This window comes from Elgaria multicarinata, chromosome 6 (genome assembly GCF_023053635.1).
Source record: "Elgaria multicarinata webbii isolate HBS135686 ecotype San Diego chromosome 6, rElgMul1.1.pri, whole genome shotgun sequence".
In the NCBI taxonomy this organism is placed as follows: domain Eukaryota; kingdom Metazoa; phylum Chordata; class Lepidosauria; order Squamata; family Anguidae; genus Elgaria; species Elgaria multicarinata.
Window position 1 is genome coordinate 62,335,479 of NC_086176.1, and position 25,118 is coordinate 62,360,596.

The 25,118-nt window shown below is 42.0% G+C and overlaps 1 protein-coding gene across 2 annotated transcripts in view; it reads right to left on the reverse strand.

Moving 5' to 3' along the window:
• The window catches only part of PRR16 (proline rich 16), a 136,474-nt gene extending 119,068 nt beyond the window's left edge, over positions 1–17,406 (reverse strand). For both annotated transcript variants that reach the window (XM_063128602.1, XM_063128601.1), the window contains exon 1: positions 17,200–17,406. In XM_063128602.1, the coding sequence (XP_062984672.1) occupies positions 17,200–17,394 (195 nt within the window). In that variant the 5' untranslated portion in view covers positions 17,395–17,406. The remainder of the gene's footprint in view (positions 1–17,199) is intronic.
• Positions 17,407–25,118: the final 7,712 nt, after the last annotated feature.

The window sequence follows — 25,118 nt, forward strand, 5'->3', positions numbered from 1 at the left end:
AAGCCTAAAACCAGTAAAACAAACTATGTATGTTTAAGCAAATGTCTGCTTCCATTTATCTGCTGCTCCTGAGGGTTTGACTGATGTTACTGCTGTGCAATTATTTTATGGCTGCAATATTGATAGGTGCCTAAAAACATAGTGCTCTTATAGCAAAACCCGTTAAACTGGGTCTTGTCTACTTCACCATTCATTGACAGGTCTCTTCTTATTTTGTATCAGATTTGGGGGAAAGCTGCCAGACGAATCAAAACTATCCATACTTGTCTCCTGTACTGAAGACCTAATCAAGGGTGTGGGGTAAGTCCAAACAAAATGATGAGCATCCTCACTACTGTATTACACAGACCTGGGCTCCGAGGGGCTGAGTTGCTGGCAGTCTGGCCAAACTAATTCAGGATGCATCTCTCTTCTTACCCAGGTAAGACAGAAAGTCATTCTTTCATGCTTCCCAGATCTACTTTCATGGCACTGAGGCCAATCAGCACATAAATGATAGGATAAACTGCAAAAACCTGTGCTGCGATATAATCAGTTCTCCGATTTTCTGAAAATGTCTTTCCCCCATGAAAGATGCTTCTGTTTTTCCTCCAAGCAGGATATTGCACTATGAAAGTGGTATGAAAATGGTATATAAAAGCCAGGAGCCACACTACTGCTTTATAGTGGTATTGAAGTGCACTGATAACTGTTGGGGCCCATTGACCCATACCATATACCACTTTCATAGTGCTATATCCTGCTTGGTGTGGCTCCTGCCATTTATATACTGCTTTCATACTGCTTTCAAAGTGCAATATCCTGCTTGGTGTAGACTAGGGGGCATATCTACACCTAAGGGTGTAGAGGGAGGGAGGGGGGAGGAATGCAGACTTACCTGCTTCCGTGATCCTCCCCCAGCATCTTGATGGCCATGCGATGTCCCAGATGGAAAGATGGACGCCATTTATTTATTTTGTAACAACAGATGGAGCGCAACTGCGCTCCACCAAAAAGTAAGTTGATAACAAAACAAAAAACCCTCCCCCATCCCCATGGGCATGGAGCCTTCCCTGTACAGCTCCGTGCACATTTCCAGAGCCCCACTACTCACAGGGAGGAAAGGAAGAAGCTGGATCGGCAGCCACACCGCCAATGGTCCACGGGATAATTCCTTCACCGTGGGAAACATGGGGTTTTCCACAGTACAGCACCATGTACACTGTACAGTGTACTCTGTATAGCACCATGTACACTGATGGTGCTATATAAATAATAATAATAATAATAATAATAATAATAATAGTTTATTGATTTATTTTTATTTATTTAAAACATTTATATCCTGCCCTATATCAATAAGATCTCAGGCAGCGTACAGATAAAAGCATCTAGTATAAAACAGTAAATATACACAGCTGAAAACAAGTTCCCAATATCTTGCAGAAAGCCCATGGCCATCCCTGCTTGCCCCCAGGATTCCCTGCAAATCATATGGACCCACATGACACCAGCCCAGAATTAATGGCTGGTGTAGACATGCCCAGGCCCCAGTGCTTTTTGTTTTTTAGCTACCCTTATCGTTGCAAGGTGGCAAAGGGTTCTGTGTGTATTTTTCTGTTCTATTACACCTATCTCCATCACTCCATCCTCCCTAGCTGCCTGCACTTCCTTTTCTGAAAAAAGAAATAACTTATCCATGGGAGATGTTACATCATTATGCCTCTTTTGGACATTAACTAAAGTCCAGACACCCAAGAAAGCCACAGACCACTCAAAAAATGATTGTACAATGAAGGACAGGACACTCACTCGCCCACACACTTTGGTCACCTCTTAACTAAGGTAAACTCAAAGAACCCAACAGCTCACCCACCAGTTTCTCTGAAATTTTCTTTCTCCTTTGATTTTTTTTGCACCAAAAGTAATTTATTTCTTTTCTATCAAATTGAATGAAAATGGATGAAATACAAAATATAGGGGGGAAATTCAGCACCGCAATGGTGAAAACAGCATGCGGGTAACTGTTCTCACCTAGGAGAGCTTAGCCCTCTCTACCAAAGAGATTTCTTTAGTACTGTAGATTGAAAGAGATTTATCTGAAAGGCTGCCATGCAGAAGATGGAGCAGACTTGCTCTCTGTAGTTCCAAAGGGCAGGACAAGAACCGATGGATTGGAGGGAAGTGGATTTTGGCTTAACATTAGAAGAAATTTCCTAACATTGAGAGCAGTTCAGCAATGGAACAGGTTGCCCGAGGGTGTGGTGGGTTTTCCTTTGCTGGAGATATTTAAGCAGAGGCTGGATGGTTATCTGATAGCCATGCTGTACCTGTACTGTGCAGTACTGAGCATGCACTGAGCAGGGGGTTGGACTAAATATTCTCCTTCCCACTCTATGATTCTATTTCTTAATGTGTGCTTTTTATTTATTTATTTTTAAAAAGAAAGCTATATATTTCTAACGTGCAAGCGTCAAAATCAAAAAGGTAACTAAAGCAAGAGAGAAATGTTCTCAAAGTGCCAACGTGATTTTTTTTTTTTTAATGTACAAACTGTTTTGGAACAAAATTCCTTCTTCAGAAGCAATTCTGCACATAAGCAACCTGCAAAGGTGAACTCTTACGGTTTTCTCCTTTGCTGATGAGAAGAATTGTCCCTGAAGAAACAGTTTTGTTCCAAAATGCGTTGGGCATAAATAAATCACTTTGGCACTTTGAGACCAGCTCAGTACCTCTCCACCTTGGTTCTAATTAGATGTGCATACTATTCATACATACTGTTTAGCCTTTAACGATTAATATTTGCAGAGTTTTGCATAGACATGGGAAAAGAACACTCCTTTTCCTTTCTGGTCTGGAGAATACAAGTAGCAGCAGCAAGCGTCCAGCCAATTTATTGCCCTTGCCTGTGCATGTAAAACATTAAGCCACAGCTTCCTCTGTTGAGCACATTATCAGCAATCTTCTGATCCTAAGCAATATTTGTGCTGCTCAGTGTCTACTGATTTCAGTCAGATTCCCTGGCAAGTGCATGTGCAGTGCACATGATTCACCTGCAAAGTTTATCATTTAAGCAGAACTCCCAAAAGCTCCAAGGGATGGATACAGTCATACCTATGCTTTGCTACTGTTTGTGGTGTTTCACGGCTGGCAGCTGGCAGACTGCATGAACACAGCACATTTCGACTCAGAAGGATGTCTTGCTACAGCAGAATTACTTTGTTTGAAAACCAGAATTTATATATGCTCTAATTAGCTCACAGTTGTGCAATATACTCTACACTTTAAGGTACTCTACAGTTGCACAAAAGGGTTGACTGCAACTGACACAAATGTTTAGAAAACAAAATAGCTAACACAAATGTGACAGCATGCACCATTCTGTCAGGTTACATGATGCTCATGAACTGCACCAAACATGTATGCTGGTCCTTCCTTTCCAGAGAGCATTATGCTAGAATTAAAAGCCCTTGCAGATTGGTGCACAGTAGAGGCAAAATGATTTCACCCAGCTTCACTTTAGCAAGAAATGGGTTTGCGATCATCATAAAATATGCATGAAAAGGTCAGGGACTTTTCATGATCTTAGTTCTATGTTATTATTACTGTACATCTTGAAGAATTTTATATTACTTCACTTTTAACATACTTCCACATATAATGAAACTTGGACCTAGATGTCAAGGATAGCCCATAACAGATGTCATGATGTGTGATTTAATGTGTGATTTAATCTTAATCACCCACATGTTTAGGGTTTTTTTAACAGGTTTTTTAATGCTTTATGTGTGTATGTTCCGTGTTTTAGGTTTTTAAATTTTGTATACTCGTTTTAATCTTAATTTTAGAATTTCTGTAAACCGCCCAGAGAGCCTTGGCTATGGGGGCGGTATATAAATAAATAAATAAATTTTCAGCTAAACCCAGGAAGTATTCACTTCTCAGGTGCTATAACACAAGGGCATCTGTCAAAAATCTTCTTAGCAAAAGAAGAGGAAGACCCTGAATAAACACGCAGTACAGATGGGTAATTTTAATACTGCCAATCTTTAGAATAAGAGGTGTTTCAGGGAACACAGAGATCAGACTAAGGTCACAAAGATTCAGACTTCACCATGAAACTCTGATTATATCTGGTGACTTAAGAGCCTAAAAAGTGAGCTTGCTTGGATGATGCACAAACACAATCATTAGCAACATTCTTACAAACAGGCAAAATTCCTATTGGGTTTCAAACATCCAGGCCAATGGCAAACAAACTCCTCAGAGAATTTATTGCCAAATCATCACTGGATCCACTTGAAAAACACATTATGTGACAACCATGCCATTTCTGCATCTTGCAAATTCAACTTAATTGAATGGACGCAATGAATAAAGTCATCCAGCATTACATCTTAAAAGCCATAAAACACTTCCATAAATAAGTCTGCAAGGTGGATGTTGTGGGACCACACACTTTCTGAATGTATTATTTATTAATTTCTCTAACATCTTTATACCCAAGACCCCCGAAGGTGGCTAACAATGTAACAAAAAGCAACATAATACTAAATATAAAGTGTAGCCTATAACTAAAACCCTAACTAAAACAATATATTAAAGCAGCCATTTTAAAAACAGTAAAATTCACAATAAAACCAACGTTCTGTAAAAGCCTGTCTAAGGCCAGATCTATACCTTGTGTCAAATCATTACGAATGTGGAATAAAAAGCAGGATATAACACTATGAAAGCAGTATATGGAATGTGGATTGTGCGCCTATACCACTATAATGTGGTATGGAATGTGGATTGTGTACCAATATCATAAGTGCACTTCAATACCACTATAAAGCAGCAGTGTAGAGGCATATCTCTCTAATGAGCCCATTCCAAATACTAGGCACCACAACTGGACTCTACTGGACTCATACCCACTCCCCAGATATGCACCCAGCCCAGACAGTAACAGGATCCAAACAAAGTGGAACAGAGGTCCTAGGGATGCAGTTCCTACGGCATTCTGGTCCCAGGCCATTTAAGGCTTTAGAGGTTAAAGTCGGGCCCACAAGTAAACTCGAAGCCAGTGAAGATTATCAGTTATACAGTACCCATGAAAAGCTTTCTTCAGAGCCCTCGCAGCCAATTTCTAACCAAATGAGGTTTTCAATCTATGTTCCAGGGCATCCCCATGTAAAGCATATTACAGTAAACTAATCAGGAGGTGACAAGACTATGGATGGTCAAGTCCAACTTTGATTTCTCCAAGAAAAGGCACAGTTGGCTTACAAGGTGGAATTGGGGGTGGGGGGAATCCGACTACTGTCTCACGTGAGTATCCACGTGAGACAGCAGTTACAGGAGTCTTGTCCTCCTTTCCATATGGTCACCATTGATATCAGGACGAGATGCCTTTGAGCATGTCCAGAGTTTGGCCTCTCAAAGACATGCTGTTGTATCTAGTTATGATTTTAAAACCACTCATGGCAAGTGGGAGGAGGCACCACAAATGGATGCAGCCCATTTATGTGGGTTGTTTCCTTTTATGAGGAATTGGGGTTTTTTACCCAAGGCATGCTGGGAGTTGTAGGTATAAACCTAGGTTTTTATTAAGTTCTTTTAAAAAAATACTTAAAACCCCAAAATTAATGTTTTTAGATTTTTTCTGATCCATGTACACGAAACCTGTCTGGGTGAACAGCATTAAGGCAGTACCATATGTGGAAGTGGGTAAACGTTTCAGGACATATGTGACACACACATACTTTCCGCTTTATAGGTAGAGATGAAAGAGAGTTGAGTATATTTTATGTTTCTGGACTTCTGCTTATATCTGCATTTCCTGCTTAAATCTTTATTGAAGTGGAACAGTAAATACTTTAAGACATAGAAAATTATTCACTAAATCAAAACATTGCAAGTTGGAGGCAGTAATGGAAAATTCATTGATGCACAGAAACCACAAGTTTAATGGCAAGCAGTCAACTGAACAAATTGCTAGTGTGGGCAACACTTACATGAAGCCAAAATAATTATGCACACTAGCCATTATTTTCCTTGCATACCATACAATATAGATATTCTCCATTCTGGACTGATTTCTGTGTTTATTGGCAACAGCTACATGTCTGCTCCCTTTTGATAAAAAGCTGAAGCACGTTCATTCACTTATTAAAAGTTATGCAAATATTTCACAAATAACTTTCGAGAATTTGTTCTGGCTGATGAGGTTTTATATCCACAAAAGTATTTACCATGTGATGCGATTCAAGAAAATTCTCTTGTACAATCAATTGAAAAACTAAAATATGCATGACATTATCAGAAAATTCTGGATGGAAGAAAGCCTTGACAATTACAGTGTCATGAAAACCAGATGTGTCTGAACTATGATATCAGTTCTAACTTTATTTTGTTTAATTCATCCATTTATTGATTCATTTGGTCTTGACTACAAGCTTACATTTCTCAAGTATTTGAAACATAATCTATATTCAATTTGCACAAGTCACAAAACGTACATGGGAAAATTGTGCATTTTGTCAAGCACCAAAACCACCCTAACCTAAGAAACATGGAGGTAGGCTGAGTATATGTTTTAGGCTGTAATCTTCTACATTATTACCTGTGACAAAGCTCCATTGAACTTAATGGGAGATGTCCAAGTTCACAGGGATAGGATTGCATTTCAGTTGGATGAGAAGAGTGCCAAAATATCAGCCTACTGTCTCCTGATAAGTGAAAGATGAGCCTAACCTCAACTTTACCACATATACTTGGATTTGTATATGTAACACAGAACACAAATAATTTCTAGAGCGGGGACGGGGGCATGTTAATCTATCACAGCAAAACCAAACAGTCTTGTTGTGCCTTAAATACTAAGGATAAAATCCAACATAAGTCCTACTTAGAGTAGACCTATTAAAATTAATGATCCTTTAGTCATGACTAACTTACGTCCCATTCATTTGAATGAGTCTATTCTAATAGGACTTCTGTTGGATTTTACCTTAACATAAACGTTCTGGCCTAAACATTCATAGGTTATAGCCCACTCTATCACGTGCATAGAGTGTTATCAAGATAGATAAGGAGACAGAATAGGAAAAAGTGACATCAGAAGGGAATTAAATACTGACAGTGATAATGACATTTTTCACGAAACAGTTGCTGTTCTTTAGGGATGTTGAAGTACACAGAATGGCCCCACAGGACTTGGCCCACTATCTTTTCTGGTAATCTTTCTAATGCCAGAACTGAGATAAGGTGAAGTAAGGCATTTAATTTTGTATGAGTGCAGCCTTGGACATATAATAGCCTTCAGGAAATTACTTAAGAGCACACAGAGCCATTACTGGGCTTGAGACTTGGGGCATCGCTAGACGGAGCGATATCCTGGGAATCACCCCGGAATCATCCCTGTGCGTTCACATGACACACAGGGGATCCCGGGGGCAGGGAGGGATGATCCCTGCCGTGCCACAGGATATGGCCCTACAGTTTAATTCCAGTTTTTCCCACAGTCCCGGGCTCCTCCCAAGACCATGGGACATGTGGCCCAGCGTTGCAGTTTGTCCCGGCTCCTCATGAGTAACCGCGAGAAGCCAGGAGCCAGGCACAAGGGTGAGGTAGAGTTAGCAGAAGCGGGGTGCGTGCGTGGGTAAAAAAACCTTAAATTTTCGTAGGAGCGCTCCTGCAGTCTTTCTCAATTAAAAAAAATGGCAGGCGCAACGTCCTCTTCCTTCCTGGGCATCACGCGCACATGTAGACAGGGGGGATCTCGCGATCATCATATTGCGAGATCCTCTCCCTCCACCCCTCTTGTCTAGCCATGCCCTTGGTTAAGCACCATGAGGATAATGTGCCTATGGGTACACTAATACTTGCAATTGTGGTTGTTCAAAAAACAAAACAGTTACCAATACCACAGGAATTGATGTGGCCATAGATACATCACACATATAGACAGACAAGAGACCCCAGCCACAGGCCAGCTAAGGATGGGAGAATCAATGCGGCCGGGGCTCATTGAGGTTCTCCGAGTTCCACTTCAATGTCAACTCTGCCTTGTTTCCATTCGCAAATGAAAGCTTTTATTGTCGTTCGAAGAGAAATAGTGCTCATTTAGGTGAGCTTTTTTTAAAAAAAAATGAGCACTGAAATGACTTTTTCTCCATTAACTAATACATGGAAATGTGTTTTTGTTTTCCAAAACGTTGTTGTTGTTGTTTTTTAAAATGTACATTTAAAGTGTGCATTTGTCCAATGAATGCATTTTGCCAACACAATTACAAACTTGGAAATAAGCAAGCTTTGCCAAAAAAAATATGTTTGCATTGGGGGATGGAAACATGGCAATGTTTAACAAACTGAAACAAAAATCTTCTTCATCACTAAGGTCAGGAGCAGTCTACATTGTCCTGGGCATAATTATGTGGGGCTGCTGCTCTATGACTCACAAAGTCTTTCCTGTTTTAAGTATTTACTTAAGAAGCATCCATTGTAGTAACATTTGAAAACCACTGCTCTCAATAACTCAAACAGAGTTCAGACAGTCCAACAGAACAAAACACTGACATCACTGGAAACTCAGCCAACACAACACTTTGATGGTTGAGATTTTAGAGTTAGCAGTCCTTTGAAGTAACCTTACACAACTTCCAATATCTAATTTCTCTGAAAGAGCACTCTAGATTTCTTGCTGACTTACACATGAACCCTAAATCTTATTATAGATTATTATGCATAACAGAGGAGAGTCCATGAGCCCAATACTTGTTCATGTACCCTACCATGTGGAAAAACCAGTTTTGGTCATCAAGGTATTTTTTAAGTGGATTGGAGGTTAAAAAGTGACAGACTGAATTACTCTAAAAGTGAGTAGTTTATAGGTCAATCAAACCCACAAGAAATCCTGGGGAGAAAAACCTACAGCTATAACTGTACGATCCCAACAAGAATTTGAGCTTCTCTTTATGCAATATTCTTTTACTTTTGCCACCTCTTCAGCTCATATTTCAAGACAAACACAGATCAAGTTTAATATTGTTACTTAGCACCATCAATGTGCATGGCATTTGCAGAGTAACAACAAAATAAAGGTCCCTACCCCATGGAGATTACAATCTAAAATTCAGCATGTAGAGGAAATAGATGGATAGGAGGAAGCTGGAAAGTAAAGTAAATAAGAGAAGTTCAACACATACATATATATTTAAGATTAGGTTCAGTAGGGAATGAGGACTAAAGGGTTGAGATCCAAAGCTTCTTTTATACTCACTTGGAGTAGATACACCACACACACAAAATTATGACTTGCATCTGATTTCATGTGGAACTAAGGTAGTAAGCCTGTGTTTCAGTTGTATCACTATAGTTTGCAGGTGACAAGCTCACATAATGGAATGTATTTGGGAAAAGGCTAGGCTAGTGGTTGTTGGCCTATGTGTGGGACATGGTAATCTCTGCTTTATTAGAGACAATGATTCAAGTCTTTCAGGTGCCATTTTTTAACCTCAGACTCTTATTTTAAAGTGTATCAACAGGTGATTCCTAGACAGTGCAGCTATTACTCATCCTCTTCAACTGACCTCTATTCCCACAAGCAGTCTCTGGCCTGAATATGATACATGACTGGGTGGGCAGATGTAAAAGAAGACAGGGTTCCTGCACCTCTAACAGTTACTCTTGCTGAAATTCCCATTTCTACAAAAATATTAAAGGTGCAGGAGCCCTATCTTTTGCATCTGACCTCCCTACACATAATCTTTCTGGGAAGAAACCATCAAGTACATACCTCACTAAGCATAGTCATCTACCTCTTTGAAATTTAAAGCTTTCTTAAACTGCTCCACCATATCTAGACTCAGATTATCCTGTTCATTTACAGTGCCACTATGTACCTACTCAGAATGTAAGACCCACTAAGTTCAACTGGACTTCCTCCTAAGTAAGTGGGTATAGTATTGCAACCTTAGTTGCAATCAAGATATGGCTGTAAGCAACACCTTCTTCTTATATATCACTACATTAAGATTCCTTTGTGTACAACTGTATTTAATTTATACCTTAATTTCTGGAAATGTTGGGCTTCTTTCTGTGCCACAAGAACTGAATATTCTGTAGTTTCCCTGGCCAAGAGACCAGTCTTGAACACAATGCACGTAATAAAATGTTACCAAGCTAAAATCACTGTGTGGCTTCTTAATTATTTACTAGGATCCTGATTCCCACTTAATCACTTTATTGTTCTTGTGGGATGTTTCCTGGCATTACCTGTGTCATAGTTGGGTTCCAAGGACTACAGATCTATTTCCCCTACTTTTTAATTTTCTATGTGCAGGTGTTTTACTTTATTATTATTTGGGGGGATATTCAACAATGTAAACCCCCACTTTCAATCTAAACAAAGTCCAGACACAGGTTTATTATTTTGGTTAGAACTAGACTCACATCATACAAGTCATTAAATTCATATGCCAATAATATTTCTGAAAGCTTCACAAATCAGGTATGATTATTTTGTGCTGACTATGATTTTGCTCAGATCCTTCCTGATCCTTTACAATGAAAATTACTAGCATAATAAAATTACTGGATTTAAAGGATGTCAGATTACTTCTTTGCCATTGGCAAAGCAACTTAAGAATCCCAACAAGGAAACCAGGCTTCCTATGCATATTCATGGATGGGTACCAATTAATTATTTTCAGAATTGTTCAGTGGAGCGATACATATGTTTCTACTTTACAAGAATAACTAATACATTCTTTAGTAGAAAAAGTGTAGCAAAAGAACTAATTTTGAAGGAAAGTATGAACATCTGTACAGTTGTAACACACCTCAACCCCAAAACAAAAAGAGCTACATGCCTGAGTTATAAACATAACCTAATGTGTAAAGCGGAGGAGGAGGGAGGAGCAATGCATTCTCCTGTTGATTTAGATTTTGTTTAACACTTCGCCTTTAATCTAATTGTCACTACGCTAGAATCCAAAAGATCCTAAAATTAAGAATTAAGAATCCTAAAATTAAGTCCATTTAAATCAGTGGGATGTACTGCACAGTGAACATGAGTTAGGCTTTGGCTTCCATAAAATTCACAAATCAAAAACTGTATATTCTTAATATATATTTATTTTTAAATAACAGAAGCCTGACACCATCATTCTGGCTCATGTAAAAGCTACATCCCTGAGGGAAGGAGAGAGGGAATATTCTGGAAGAAAGGCCTAGGCTAGTTCTGATTCCTCTCATGGCAGTTCTGTTCTTCTTGTTAAAAGGCAGAGCAGCTAACATTGCAGGGAGGAACAGAATTAAGCCTAGTGCCAGTGCTCACAACACTGGTATCTCATGCCCAACAGATAATACCTGCTTAGAGCAACCCAGCTTACAATTGCCTCATGTTGGACTTGGCTATCTGTGAACAAAGCAGATCAAATCATCATTGGAACCTCATTGACTCGAGGCTATCTGGGTCAAGACTCCATCTCATTGGTTTCTCCTTTTCTCTTCTCTTCCTATCTTTTTAAACCCTTCCATTTTCTAGTCCTTCCTTCAGCCACTCAGCTGCTGGGCACCCTGCCCTTCAGCTTCTCTATCTCCTGATACTATTCATTTCCAATTACAGGTGCAAGAGGTATTTTGCAACAAAGAAAGTCATCACATGGGGGAAATCACATTTGCTTACCGTCACTTCTCTGCCCGTGCATTTGTCCCTCATTACTTCCTCTTTTGAAAGAGGAAGTAAACAACGTGCACATGGCCCATTCAATGGGCCGTTTTGATTGTTCTGCTTCTCCTGCACATAGGAGATAGTGGCAACTTCCATGTTTAAAAATAAGTTGCACTTACTGGGGTGTGGGTGTGTGTGTGTTTGGTGGTGCAAAGAAGGCTAGAAGGGTGGGAGTCGCATGGAAGGCAGACAACGTCATGAGCGGGACCCGTGAAAATCGGTGAGTGCCCAGTAATGAGCGTGCAATAAAACGCTCATCTGATGGCGCTCAAAGAGAACATTTACTCCCTACACTGAAGATGGACTGTTGTCAGCATTCTATTCCTAACAGCTTCTTCCTCTCAGAAGATAGAACATTTGACATCAAAGAGCCTCATCCAATAGTTAACAGAAACTTTGGTATTACCTTTGGCTGCTGTATGCTGTCCACCTTTTAAAACAAGGAAAGAATTTTAATTTAAGGAAGACCTGTATATCCAGATTTTACTGAAATTAATCATACTCCTCTCACATTGCTACTGCACATTTATTAGCATCAACAGCATTCTGGGTATTGCACAAAACATAGAAGTGTCACAGTTGCTGCTTCAAAGCTTACAGTCAATATGCAACATCCACAACTGGGCATGTTTAGCCTGGAGAAGAGAAGATTGAGGGGAGACATGATAGCACTCTTCAAATACTTAAAAGGTTGTCACACAGAGGAGGGCCAGGATCTCTTCTTGATCATCCCAGAGTGCAGGACACGGAATAATGGGCTCAAGTTACAGGAAGCCAGATTCTGGCTGGACATCAGGAAAAACTTCCTGACTGTTAGAGCAGTACCACAATGGAACCAGTTACCTAAGGAGGTTGTGGGCTCTCCCACACTAGAGGCATTCAAGAGGCAGCTGGACAACCATCTGTCAAGTATGCTGTAGGGTGGATTCCTGCATTGAGCAGGGGGCTGGACTCGATGGCCTTGTATGCCCCTTCCAACTCTACTATTCTATGATTCTATGATTCTATATCAATTTCTCATTATGATGGGAGAAGGCAATGAAATGACAGATATCTGAAGCTGCAATGGATGGAACCAGGCTTCATCATAGACTAACCTGATGGGTTGGATCCAGACTCAATCCTATTTAGACTAGACCGGTTGAAATACGCACCCTTTGAAATATATAGAACCATAAAAAAAAATTGAGCCGACTTCTACTCATGCAATGGGATTATCCTTGCTCTTGTTCCCCTGTGTGCATATATGCACAAGCACACAATCTGCTCCTCTGGATCTGTCAACCTCCGCATTTGACTGGGGAGGGTCATAGGTACAGGGGGGAAAAAATCTGTGGAAAAATAAAGCACTGGGAAATTTTCCAAAAATTAACTTCACTGGTCAAGAATGCACATTTTCTTCACATATTATGATATGGTAAGTCTAGTCACACATTGGTAAATTGTGCATGGCTTAAAGCATCCCTAAATGACTATCAGTTAAAGATACATTAGATCAATAATGTTAATAAGCAACAAATGAAAGAAATAACTCTGCTTGAAATCTAAATGAGAGAATTACTATCAAAACAATTCAAACACTTTAACGTTTCCAGACTTTTTTTACATATCTAGTCTCATGCAGAAATCAATTTGTGGGAGCAAAGGGCAGGTAGCAATATGTGATCATCCTGTCTTAAACATTCTGTCCATAAATTCTAAAAGAAAATATTTCACAATCTAACATTGTTCAATATTTTTGAAGTTTTTGGGGAAAACAAACAACGTTCTGGGAATGTGGGTGTATGTGCTTTTCTCCAAACTCTTCTGGTTTGTTCTAAGCCTTCACATCTAGTATGGGCATGGACTGCCTCTGCACACCTCCGTGCCCGTTTCCAGAGCCCTGCTACTCGCAGGGAAGAAGGGACAACCTGTGATCGCACACCACACTGGCTGCAGTCCTTGGGGGTGTCCCAAGACCGTGGAAAAACCAGGAAATCCATGGTCCCAGTTATCCCAGGGAAAGTCTCTGGTTGTCCCTGCTTGACCCCAGGATCCAAATGATGCATAGGGACAACCTATGGACGACCCCGTGATATATGCATGGTGTAGACACAGCCAGAAAGACTACTAGCAGTGTTTCTTTGTTACTTTCAAAGCAAACTTTGAGGGCATAGTCTGAAGGCACATTATACAGCATGCTTATTAAAGCTAAGCAGTTTGGGTCAGGTGCCTGGATGGGAGACCATTTGAGCACCTTATGTGCACCACTTGCATTCCATGGACAAGAAGTGGAAAATAAATAAAATATAACTTATAAATCCAGAAATCTGTCAAGGCAGTGAAGAATCATGTTTAGCAAGGGTCATTTAATGAGTCAGGCTTTTCAAGATTTTAATGAACACTTATTCACCAATTTGAAGACAAGACATGAGCTTTGCACTAATGAACAGTGCTTTGTATCTTCTCACAGTAACCAGTACTTTAAAACTGACTATTTTAGGTGCATAAAGTTGTAATTACAAGCTGTAGCTTTTCCTGACAGGCTATTACACCATGGTTTCACTTCTTCCATGAAAATTCTCAGAGCTACGAGCAAGTAACTTGCCTATACACTCCTGGCAGCAATCAGCAAAGGCCACATTGGCTGTTACTGTTTTCCTCAGTGATGCAGCCAATGACAGTAAGCAAGTCTGCTTACCTAAAACCAAGTCACGGTAAATGACAAATACGTGACTTCTACTTATAGAAATCCTGCTTGGTTTCTAGAGGGAGCCCATCAGAAACTATATACAGCATGAATAGGATACAACATTCATGGGATAGAAAACAAGTATTTTTTGTGGACACTAAACAGTATACACTACCGTAGAACTGGTGGCCCATTTTACATTTAAAAAGAAAATATGTTATTACTCTAAATAGTGTTCACATGAAAATCTCAAACAAACACCCACAAACATTGGAAGACAGAAGAATGTTTGTGTTTAAGATAACAAACCAGCTACTGACATATTTGCAAGAGGAAAAAATAGTAACGTGCCCTGGTGAAAGAAAGGTTGAGATACAAGATACTTATTTCTGAACCTTTTATAGAACTTTCTCCAGGAAATGAAAAATTGCTTCTAAAGCCTCTTAAAAAACCCTTGTTAAACCTCTATGAAATTAGGAAATGAGGGAGGGGAGAGAACTGTATAATGTAATGTAAAGGATTACAGAGGATGCACATGTGCTATGGACTTGAATTTCAGTGCATAATCCAACCATCTGTCCAGCAGTTGTGCAGCACACGCAACACAAACACACACACTAATAAAGATCTTGGAAGCTCTGAAAAGGGCATACATGTTGCATTATTTGAATTGCAATGTTTTGCTATTTCAGAACATCTCTACAGTAATTGCATTCTGTTTGCAAATTTAGTTATAGAAGTTGACACTTCCCACTGGCTAAGGACATACTATATTGGTTTCTAAGACAGATGTGACAAATAGATATTATGTATATTATTCTGTGGTTCAAGCCTGAAAAGGAAGATTCAGGTGGGTTCTAGCAATTTTTTCTAAAATGTAAGATGCACTTCCAACTGTTCCATTCCCCAATCCAACTCCTTTACGAAGTCCTGCTGAGGCTACAATCCTTTACCCACTTACTTGGGAGTAAGCCTCATTGAACTCAGCTGGACTTACTTCTGAGTGCACATGTACCCATTGCACTGTGAGTTGAATGGGATTTACTTCCAAATAGGTTATATCAGCCATTGATTTATATAGGAATTCATTCTTGTCATTTAGACATATCCAATTCAGATACCAACTCCATAATGTTAAACATTAAAGTTACAACATTCTTATTAGAATAATACCTTTTGCCTAGTAAAAGTATTGCCTTAATATGGATTTTGGATTTTTACATTTTTTTTAGGGCCAACAAATGTATCTTTGCTTTTTGCATTAAAGTTATAATGTCAAACAATGTGAGTGGGAGCTGATGGCTCATTAATTCTCTCTACCATTTCTCATGGACTCCCCCAGATACCCAGTTCTGCATGCACAAATTGGTGTGAAGAAGACAAAGAAGAAGAAAGCAACCTGCTGAACTTGACAGCTGTCAATACAAAATACAACTATATGAGCAGAGATTTCTTCTGCTTCCATTGCACTAAAAACATTCCACACTCTGTCACAACCTGTAGCCATCAAAGCAAAACAAAAGGTCCAAGTCTAGTAAAAGTCCATTTAGAAAGAGAAAGCTCCACCCACCCCACTATTCTATGTAATGAAGTTTGCGGAAACTGCAGCAGCACAATCATTTAGGCACCCACTTAGTGCAGGTACACATTTATTTAAATTGTGGTGCTGATGAAGTCCTGATTTTAAGCAGAAACGATGTCTTGTGCCCAGATCCTTGCATGCATATTCGTTTGGGCGGTTTTAAGGGCTCGGGGTCGTGGTTGTGGTGTTCTGCAGAGAAGACACCATCCGGGTTTAGACAGAGGAACTTGAGAAGAAAGCAGTCCCCTCCAGGAAAGCCGAATCCCCCTAGAAGCCCTAGGCTGCCTGCCTTTTGCCCGACCCACTGCCCTTCTCTGCATGGCAAATCCCCTTTTGCTCAACCTAGGAACTTTAATGAGTTTGACAGGCTCAAAGCTGCGACCTCCCCCCTCAACCTCCTAAAAATAACATCCGCAGCCGAAAGAACAGAAATAACCACCCTCGAAAGAAAGGGGGGGTGGGGACTAAGGCGTTAAAAGACGCCGCTGCTTGCTGTCAGAGAAGGAAGCGTCTCCTTAGTTAGCGAATGCAATGACTAAACGCTAAATCTGGATCCCCAGATCCTGGGAGGGGAGGGGAGAGAAATGCCCACACAGCCCCTTCACACGAAGAGATGGAGACTCACAGCTCCTCCTCTTCCCTCCCCCATTACAAACCAAACTCAAGAGTGGGTGGAAATGGGGAGCGCTGGGCAAAGCAGGCAAGCCCCCCTCTCCCCACCCCTCTCTAGGGGATGGTTGTGTGGGGCGCGGGGGAAGGGAGGCGGCAGTCTTCGCTTCTCTTAGTCATTCCAAAGCAAACGCAAGGCTACGCCGCCGCCGCCGCGTCTCATTCACATCCTCCCCGGAGGGTTCGGATCAAGCGGCGTTTTGGAAAGCGAGCGAGGCCGGCCACCCACTCAAAGACAGCGGCTGCCCGGGCTTTTCCAGCCGGACTCCCAAAGTGGGAAGGAGGGAGGGAAGGAGGGAGACACTAGTTGATTTCTCGGGCCCGGGCAAGACTGGAAAGTGTAACAAGTCTGGCGCAGTCCGGTCCACTCTGATTCTGACTGATGTGGCGGCGCCGCTCTACAGTTCCCCAAGAGTTGGGCCAGTCCTGCCCAGGGAAAGCGGCGGCGTGGGCTCTCCCCCACATCCTGCGCCTCTTCTGCCCCCCCCACCCCGAAGATACACGCCCCGCCCCAGGTTACCGGGGGGGGTCCTCCCTCTCTCCCCCCCTCTCTTTCTCCCCCCTCGATCTTTCTCTCACCTCCTTCAGTTCCTTGGCCACGTCCTTCAGGTCCCCCAGGACTAATTCCAAGTCGTCCACGATGGTCTTGATCTGCTCCTTCACCTTGGCTTTGGAGGCTCCTGCTGCCGCTGCCGGCGCCCCTTCGGCTGGAGAGGACACGGACGAGGAGGTGGCGGAGGAGGAGGAGGTGGTCCCCTTGGACTTGGCGGACATTCTTTGGGGGGAGCGCCGGGTGGGGGGGAAACGGACGGCAGCAGGCAGGTCAGGAGCGCTGAGCGGCCGGCGAAGGGCGGCGACGACGCCCGTGCCCGTCCCTCTTCGGGCCTCCGGAGCTGCTGCTGCTGCGGCCGCTGCCTCCGTCCCGGCTGCACATCTTGGGCTCGGGTCCCCGCGGCGCGGTGCTGTCGGCGCGCTCTGGCTCTGCCATCAACTCCCCGGCAACTGCACTGAGCGAGAAAGCCCGGGCTGCGGGCAGGCGAGCAGACGGGCGGGCGCTGCGCCTGCGCCTGCCTGCCTTCCCTCCCTCACAGCTACACACAGACACAGACATGCAGGACGCTGCGCTCCGCTCGCCCCGAGGCTCGCCGAGGAGGCGGGCAAACCCCCCGCGGAGCGCGCGCGCGGCGGGCGGGCGGACGGGCAGCGGCACGCGTGCCTCGAAGCCCTCGCCGCGTGGGTCGCTTAAAACCCCCAATCCGCTCTAATCCTTGGGACGGCGGAGCAGCGCTTACAGGCTGTGTCGTTGGGATGGGGGAAACGGGGGCGGGGGCGGCGGCGAGAAGGGAGGGAACGAGGAAGAGAGCGGAGCGCCTCTGTCAACTCCCCCCGCGCTGCTGCCGCCGCCTCCCGCCTGGGAAAACGAAAAGAATTGTTTGCCTCTCTTGAACTCCCCCTTTTTGCCCAGCGCCTGGAAAGGCCGCCCGCGGGAGCAGGGTTTCTTTTTCTGTGGTGACTGCGACGGGGGAGAGGTGCGAGCGCGGCAGAGCCCGGGGAGGCGGGGAAAGTCGACGGCGATCGTGCCTCCCCAGCGAGACTCGCCGCCCTCCCTCGTTGGCGCCCGGCTCGCTTGCAGCACGCAGTCCCCGCCGAGATCAGAACATGCCATTGGATGCCGATCGCAGGAGATCAGCTACGGTTCGGTGCCTTCCTTACACGGAACAGATCGGGAGCTTCCTCCCGTTCTTTCGGGGTCAGAGAGCGAGGCGGCGAGACTGGCGGCGTGGATTGGTCCCGGGGAACTGGGGCTTCGCTCACCCAAATTTGACGCTGTAGTTCTCGTGGACAGCATTTTCTCTCGATAGAGATAGCCAGATGGCTTTAATTAAAAAAAAAAATAGCCAGAGAAAGTACTTCTCGAATGACACCTTTATGGCTCTTCTAGCGCTTTAGCCAAAGAGGAGAAAGTGAGAGAGCGAATGCCAAATGATGACACAACTGCTACTACCCGGCCATTAAGTGGTTGTTATTATCGCTTAGAAAATAAAGCCTGCAAGGGAGAGAGAGAGAGAGAGAGAGAACGCGATTGCAGTGAAAATTAGAAAATCGTTTAAAATGAAATTAAGGAGCTGGGCAAAAGAAAGGAAAGAGATGCAATCTTGACGCAGGCCAGTAGCTTTCCGTGGGTTTCATATTACATAAAGGATTCCTATAAAAAAGCACTTTAGATGGAACTTCTCGGGACATTTCAGGCGGCTGGAAGAGATCAAAGGGAAGGACAGCCTCAGTGGAAGCCAAAAGGACTTTTAATAGTAAACCAGAGTAGGTCATACGTGAAGTAAAATTACAACAACAACAACAACAAGCAATTAATATAAATCAGTTAGAAAAGCTGTTTTACTGGGTTATTAGGGGACAAATAACCATTTCCAGTCATTTTACATGGGCTTTATAACAAAAGAGCAGTAAATAGGATGCCATTTGAGTAATTATGAGGAGAATCTGAAATGCTCACTGAGAATGACAAAAGGGAAACATTGACCTGGTTCATACATAACAACAAGCCACTATGGGTGAATTTCCACATGGGGCTTCTAGTTGCAGCAGTAGACACCATTTTTACTATTTCCAGGCACAACGGTTCTCGTTACATGTAAAATGGGCAAGGGTGGGTTGATGGGGTAGTTGACCATGGGCATATTAGGGTTGCTGGTGGCAACGCACCCTCACTAGGTTTTGCACAGAACAAGAAACTATGGTGTACCCTTGCCGTGCTCTGAATATTCAGATATCCAATGAGAAGCCCAGTGAGGAAATTCACCCACAGCAGCTTCTCATTATGTGTATACCCATGCCACTGTCTGGCAGTGACTGTCCAGGTTTTTACGCAGGAATTTTTCTAGCCCTACCTGGAGATGTCGGGGTTAGGGCCAGCGCTACCATTAGGCCAACTAGGCAGCCGCCTGGGACGCAGACCTCAGAGGGGTGTATGTTAACATGATGGTTTGGTTACGGCAAGTAACCTTAAATAGTATATATGCTTAAAGGTGTGTGAAGTAAAAGGTTTTAATGTTGTGTTGCCAATGGCGGAGGTATGCCCTTTAGTTCAAAATGATTTGTGTGCCAAAATATTTTCTTCTGTATTTGTGAAAGATAATCAAAAATTGATTATTACTTATTCTTGCAATTTAAAATAAATGTAGCAGTTTCAAGTTTTGTTCTTTTATTTTTTCTATAGAACATCTGTCCTTAAAATCGAAGTAGGCATTTTTTTTTGGGGGGGGTGCAAGTAGCTTGCCTTGCCTAGGGCGCAAAATAGTCTGGCACCAGCCCGAGTCGGGGTTTGAGCCTTGGGACCTGCTGCATACAAAACTTGTGTTCTACCACTAAGTCATGGCCTCTCCCTCAGAGGGGTACAAATGGACAACGTGCTGGCAACTTCTTGGAAACTGGATTAATGGCAATAGGTTTGGAAACAAAAAATTAGGACAATTCGTATGAGCTAGGAAAACAATAACAAGAGTGCAGTTAGCACAACAATAGAAAAATATGGGGAAGTACGTTCCTATCTTTGAACATCAGCTTTAAAGAAATTCAAGGAAATTAGCAAGGAAGGATAGCTGTGTCCCAAATCTATTAGGTAGATTCATTTGTGAGGATTCAACTTTTTCTTCTTAATCCTTACATTCCATAACAAGTTGTGCCTGAACTATGCAGAGAACTATAAGTACTGTCTTTAAAATTCTATCAAACAGTTCCGCTTGGATAAAATAGCCCAGAAACCTGCACCTGACCTAGTAGAAAGAGAAAACTTCTAAAATGCACACTTTAATTTCTGAGGAATGATAAATATTAAACATTTAGAGCCAAATTCTAGTCTTGTGTAATTCGCAGAGGTACTGTGGAGATAGTGGCTTTTATTGATCAGTAGTAAAGATAACTGAAAAACACTCTTGTATTCCACAATTCTACTGGGGATTGAACAAGGTAAAAAAACTGTAAAATTTGGTTCTTAATGTCTCATAGAGTTAGCAAATTCGCTATGTGAAAGCTACTTATTCCAACATGTTAATCACTTATCTTTAAACAACTTTGTATTCATTTTGCTAGCATTCACTTCCCCAAAATTATTTACTTATTTATTTACTGTACTTTTAAACCAAAGTTCCCTGGGTGGTGTACAATACATTTAAAACATACAAATAGTTTTCTAAAAGAAAAAAGCACAGAATAAAAATATATAAAACCAGCAGCAAAAAATAAAGCCATTACAACATCATAAAACCAGATTTAAATCAGCAGCACAGAGTATTGAAAGCACTAAAAGCGGTACTTAAAATTCCAGGAAGAATAAAAATGTCTTCACCTGGTGCCAGAAAGACATAAGTACCATGCGAACATCTCTGGGGAGAGTGTTCCACAAATGGGATACCCCCAGTGAAAAGGCCTTCTCTGGGCATGTCTAAACCATTCCTATATCCCAGGGTCATCCTTGGATCCTAGGACAACCAGGGACTTTCCCCGGGTTATCGGGAACTGCGGAAAACCCAATTTTTCCATTGTCTCAGCACCATCCCAAGGAGCATAGGCTATGTGGTTGCTGCTCCCAGGTCGTCCCATCCTCCCTGTGAGTAGCAGGGCTATTAAAATGGACACAGAGCTGCACAGGGGCAGTCTGTGCCCATCGGGGGTGGGGAGCAGGGTTGGGTGGGTTTTGTTTTTGATTTTTTTATTCACTGTTGCAGAGGAACACAACTGCGCTCGTCTTCCTTGTTTGAAAAAAAATGGCAGCCGCAATGTCCCTCTTTCTTTCAGGACGTTGCGTGGCTGTCAATACGCTGGGGGAGGATCCCAGAAGCAGGAAAGTCCACAATCCTCCCTCAGCCCTCCCTCTACACCCTTAAGGTGTAGACATACTCTCTCGCTCTCTCTTTTGTAGCCACTCACTTTGCCTCATTTGGCAGGAGCACAATAAACCAATGCATTGATTTTTAAAATCATAGACATCTCATGGGTTTCTATTAGCCCAGAAGAAGAAACAACATTGAAATGTAGTAGCCTTATTCTATATTTATTTGCTCATCATAAATCCTGTTAAGAATACAGTCTTATATACACTTGCAAGGTAGTAAGTCTTACTGAACTCAATGGGGCTTACTAGGACTATGCTGAACATCCAATAAGACTTTGGACTGAAATGGACTGCATAGGATTGAAATGTGACAGTACAATCATGAGCATATTTATTTGGAAAGAAGCCCTGTTGAACTCGGTCGGCCTTACTTCTGAGTAAATATGTATCATCCAACTATTAATTTTCTTCATGAAGACTCTCAGTCATTGATGAGCATTATATACACATATACTTCTGTAGCAATGTTCATATTTGAGTAGCAATTTGAACAGAGCAGTTCTTGAAATATTATTCTAATTATTATTTAATAGATGTATGTACTGCTAACCATATTGAAAAGTATATCTAAGGCCTTAGCTAGACCTAAGGTTTATTCCGGGATCGGATATCCCGGGAGCAGGCATATCCTGGGAGCAGGCAGGGACGACCCCGGGGCGATCCCGGGATAAACGTTAGGTCTAGCTAAGGCCTAAGTGGCTTACAAGAAGGTTAAAATATCTTAAAATACATTGTGATATACAATTAAAATACATAATTACTAAAACTATTTATATAAAACATTAATACAATACCATAATAAATTACACCACAATTAACAAACTGGGCAATGCACTCACTCAGGGTAAAGAGATGGGCCTTTCATTGTCACCTTAAACAAGCTATAGTTGGCACCTCCCAAATACCAGGCACCTCCATAAGGTGTGTGCCACCACAAAGAAGGCCTGCCTGCAGATTGCTGCAAAATGGCAAACTGCAGGTTGTGGTACAACTAGCAAAGCCTCCTCTGATTATCTTAATGAATATGCAGTTCTCTATTGGGGAAGGCCGGTGATTAGTTGACAGTTTTCTGAAATTAGCCATAGAAATTATGAGATGACCACAATTCAATGGTTTTAATCTGTGAAGAGTAACAGAATAGACCAAACAAACAAAAGCTCATCCAAATATGTTGTTTATACAATACTGTCCAATGAATACAAGTAAACCTGCTTAATGAATGCTCACTAAATATATATTGTATACAGCATACAATTAATTGCTGTATACAGCAGGGGAAGGGAAGTGTTGAGTGTGTGAATGTTGTGTTTGTCTCCCTGCCTTTCTTGTTTATTTATTTATTTATTTATTTATTTATTACATTTCTATACCGCCCAATAGCCGGAGCTCTCTGGGCGGTTGTTTTAGTGCTGTGTCTTTTCCCCTATGCGTGGTCCCGGCCCCGGGACATGGGAATCCTACCAGATCTTATATGTGTGATTAATAAAGTGTTTACCCCCATCATGGTGTGACTGTGATTTCTGGCACGCCAGACTCAACCCAGATCAGGAGCACAGGTGACTGGCTCTATGACACGAGCTAACTCTCATGAGCTAAGCAAAGTTGGGACTTTGCTATAGTAACCGAGCTGATGAAGTGTTCATTTCAGTGGCTTCGTAGTTGTCACTTTTACCAAGGAGGAATCAATACTGCATCTCACAGTAATGGTAATGAATCATGTAACTGCCAGAAACTATTTTATGAAATCAACGTTAGTTTAAGCAAGAGAAGTCATTTTCCTATAGGGAAGTAGTAGTAGTCATTCTTGAGTGTTTTTGGCTTGTTTGGTTTTAAAACTATTTTGAAAGTGTTTGGGAGCAGTGTGCAGGTCAGACAACTGATTATATAACAATTCATATAAAAACTGGAATGAGGAATTTTCAGTGCAATCTTGTACAGAGGTTGAGTCTCATTGAGTTCAATGAGATTTTCTTCCTGGTATGTGGGTTTAGGGTTGCAAATTTAGTTATTTTACTACATCTTTGTAACAGTTTGTTGCAGCATTTCTGAAAGACCTGTTCATCATGGGAGGGGTGTGTGTTCTGCATGGGTATTAAGTGGCCAGTAATACACTGTGTACAACTTGTAAATGGATGGTTCTTGGGATATTGAGCTATTTAATACAAGTAGTTGAGTATATTCAATCAAAACCAATATTGCATTGTTAACAAAACAGAAAAGGCACTTTTTGTTGTAAATAGTTCTGCCATATTTATGGAGAAGTGGAAATTTAAAAAATTCAGACTTCCATAATCAATTATCACAGACTCTCACTTCTAAACAACATTTTCAGAAAAACATCAAACTCATAACATTTTCGAATGCTTTTGTTTTTCCATTTCTTTATGTTGATAAGAAACTATTCCTTTCTTGCACAGTTTTAGTCTTTTGCTGATTATTCAAGTGGTACCTATATATGATATTATGTGTTCTGAAAGGAAATCAAATTCAGTTGAATGGGGCTTACTTCCATGAAATTGGATGTGTACCTAGACCTGAGCCCCACTGAACACAGTGTGATTTACTTCCAAGAAAATGTGCATAAGACTGCCCGGCATCTCATTTAGTAATGTGAGAGCCAGTATGGTATAGTGGTTAGAGTCTTGGACTGGGAGGCAGAAGATCTGGGTTTTAGTCCCCATTCAGCCATGGAAACTTACTGGGTGAGTTTGGGCCAGTCATAGACTCTCAGCCCAGCCTATTTCACAGGGTTGTTATGAGGATAAAATGGAGAGGAGAAGGTTTATGTATGCCACCTTGGGTTCCTTAGAGGAAAAAGGTGGGATATAAATGCAATACATAAATAAAAAATAATATTCAAGGGTGTAAACATTAATTTTTAATTTTAGAAACCCAACATTAACTCAGTATCTAATTTCATAATAAAAAATCTTTGCATAGCCTCTTTGAGTCATCTTGGTGTATATAACAATGTGGTTTTTGCAATCTTTAATTAAAAGCAGCAACAACATTTAATAATATTCTCAAAATATTAGTCAATCTTTCCATTCTGGTTTTATCCTCTTTTCTCCAAAGGGGCTGTGTCAAATGTTAGTCATACTTGAAGTAGACTTGTTGAAATGAGTGGGGCTTAACATTGGCCATTTATTCCAGAATAGTATCAAGGTCGTTCGCGCCACATGATGCACAGCTGATCCCACAGTGATCTCAGTTTTCCTGGGATATCGATGACAGCTTGGTCCTGGTTTTCCCCCTGTTCTCGCAGAAATCCCGAGGCGCATGGCTGGTGTGCCCTCCCCTCTTGAAGCTGTTGCTGTTCCTCACAAGTGGCTCAGCAAACAGGCAAACAGCTGTGCAGAGCGAGCCCATGGGTATTGGGGGTGAGAGGGAGAGTATTGTCAACATGGGCCCTTTCTACACCTAAGGATTATCCCAGGAAAATGGAGGGATCGCCCCTGCCTGCTTCCGGGATCCCCTGTGTGTCATTTGGATGCACAGGGATGATCCTGGGACAATCCTGGGGAAAAAGGCAGGTGTAGAAACAGCCATGTTCTGGATGGGTCTCAGGGTCTTTCAGTGCCAAGTGTGT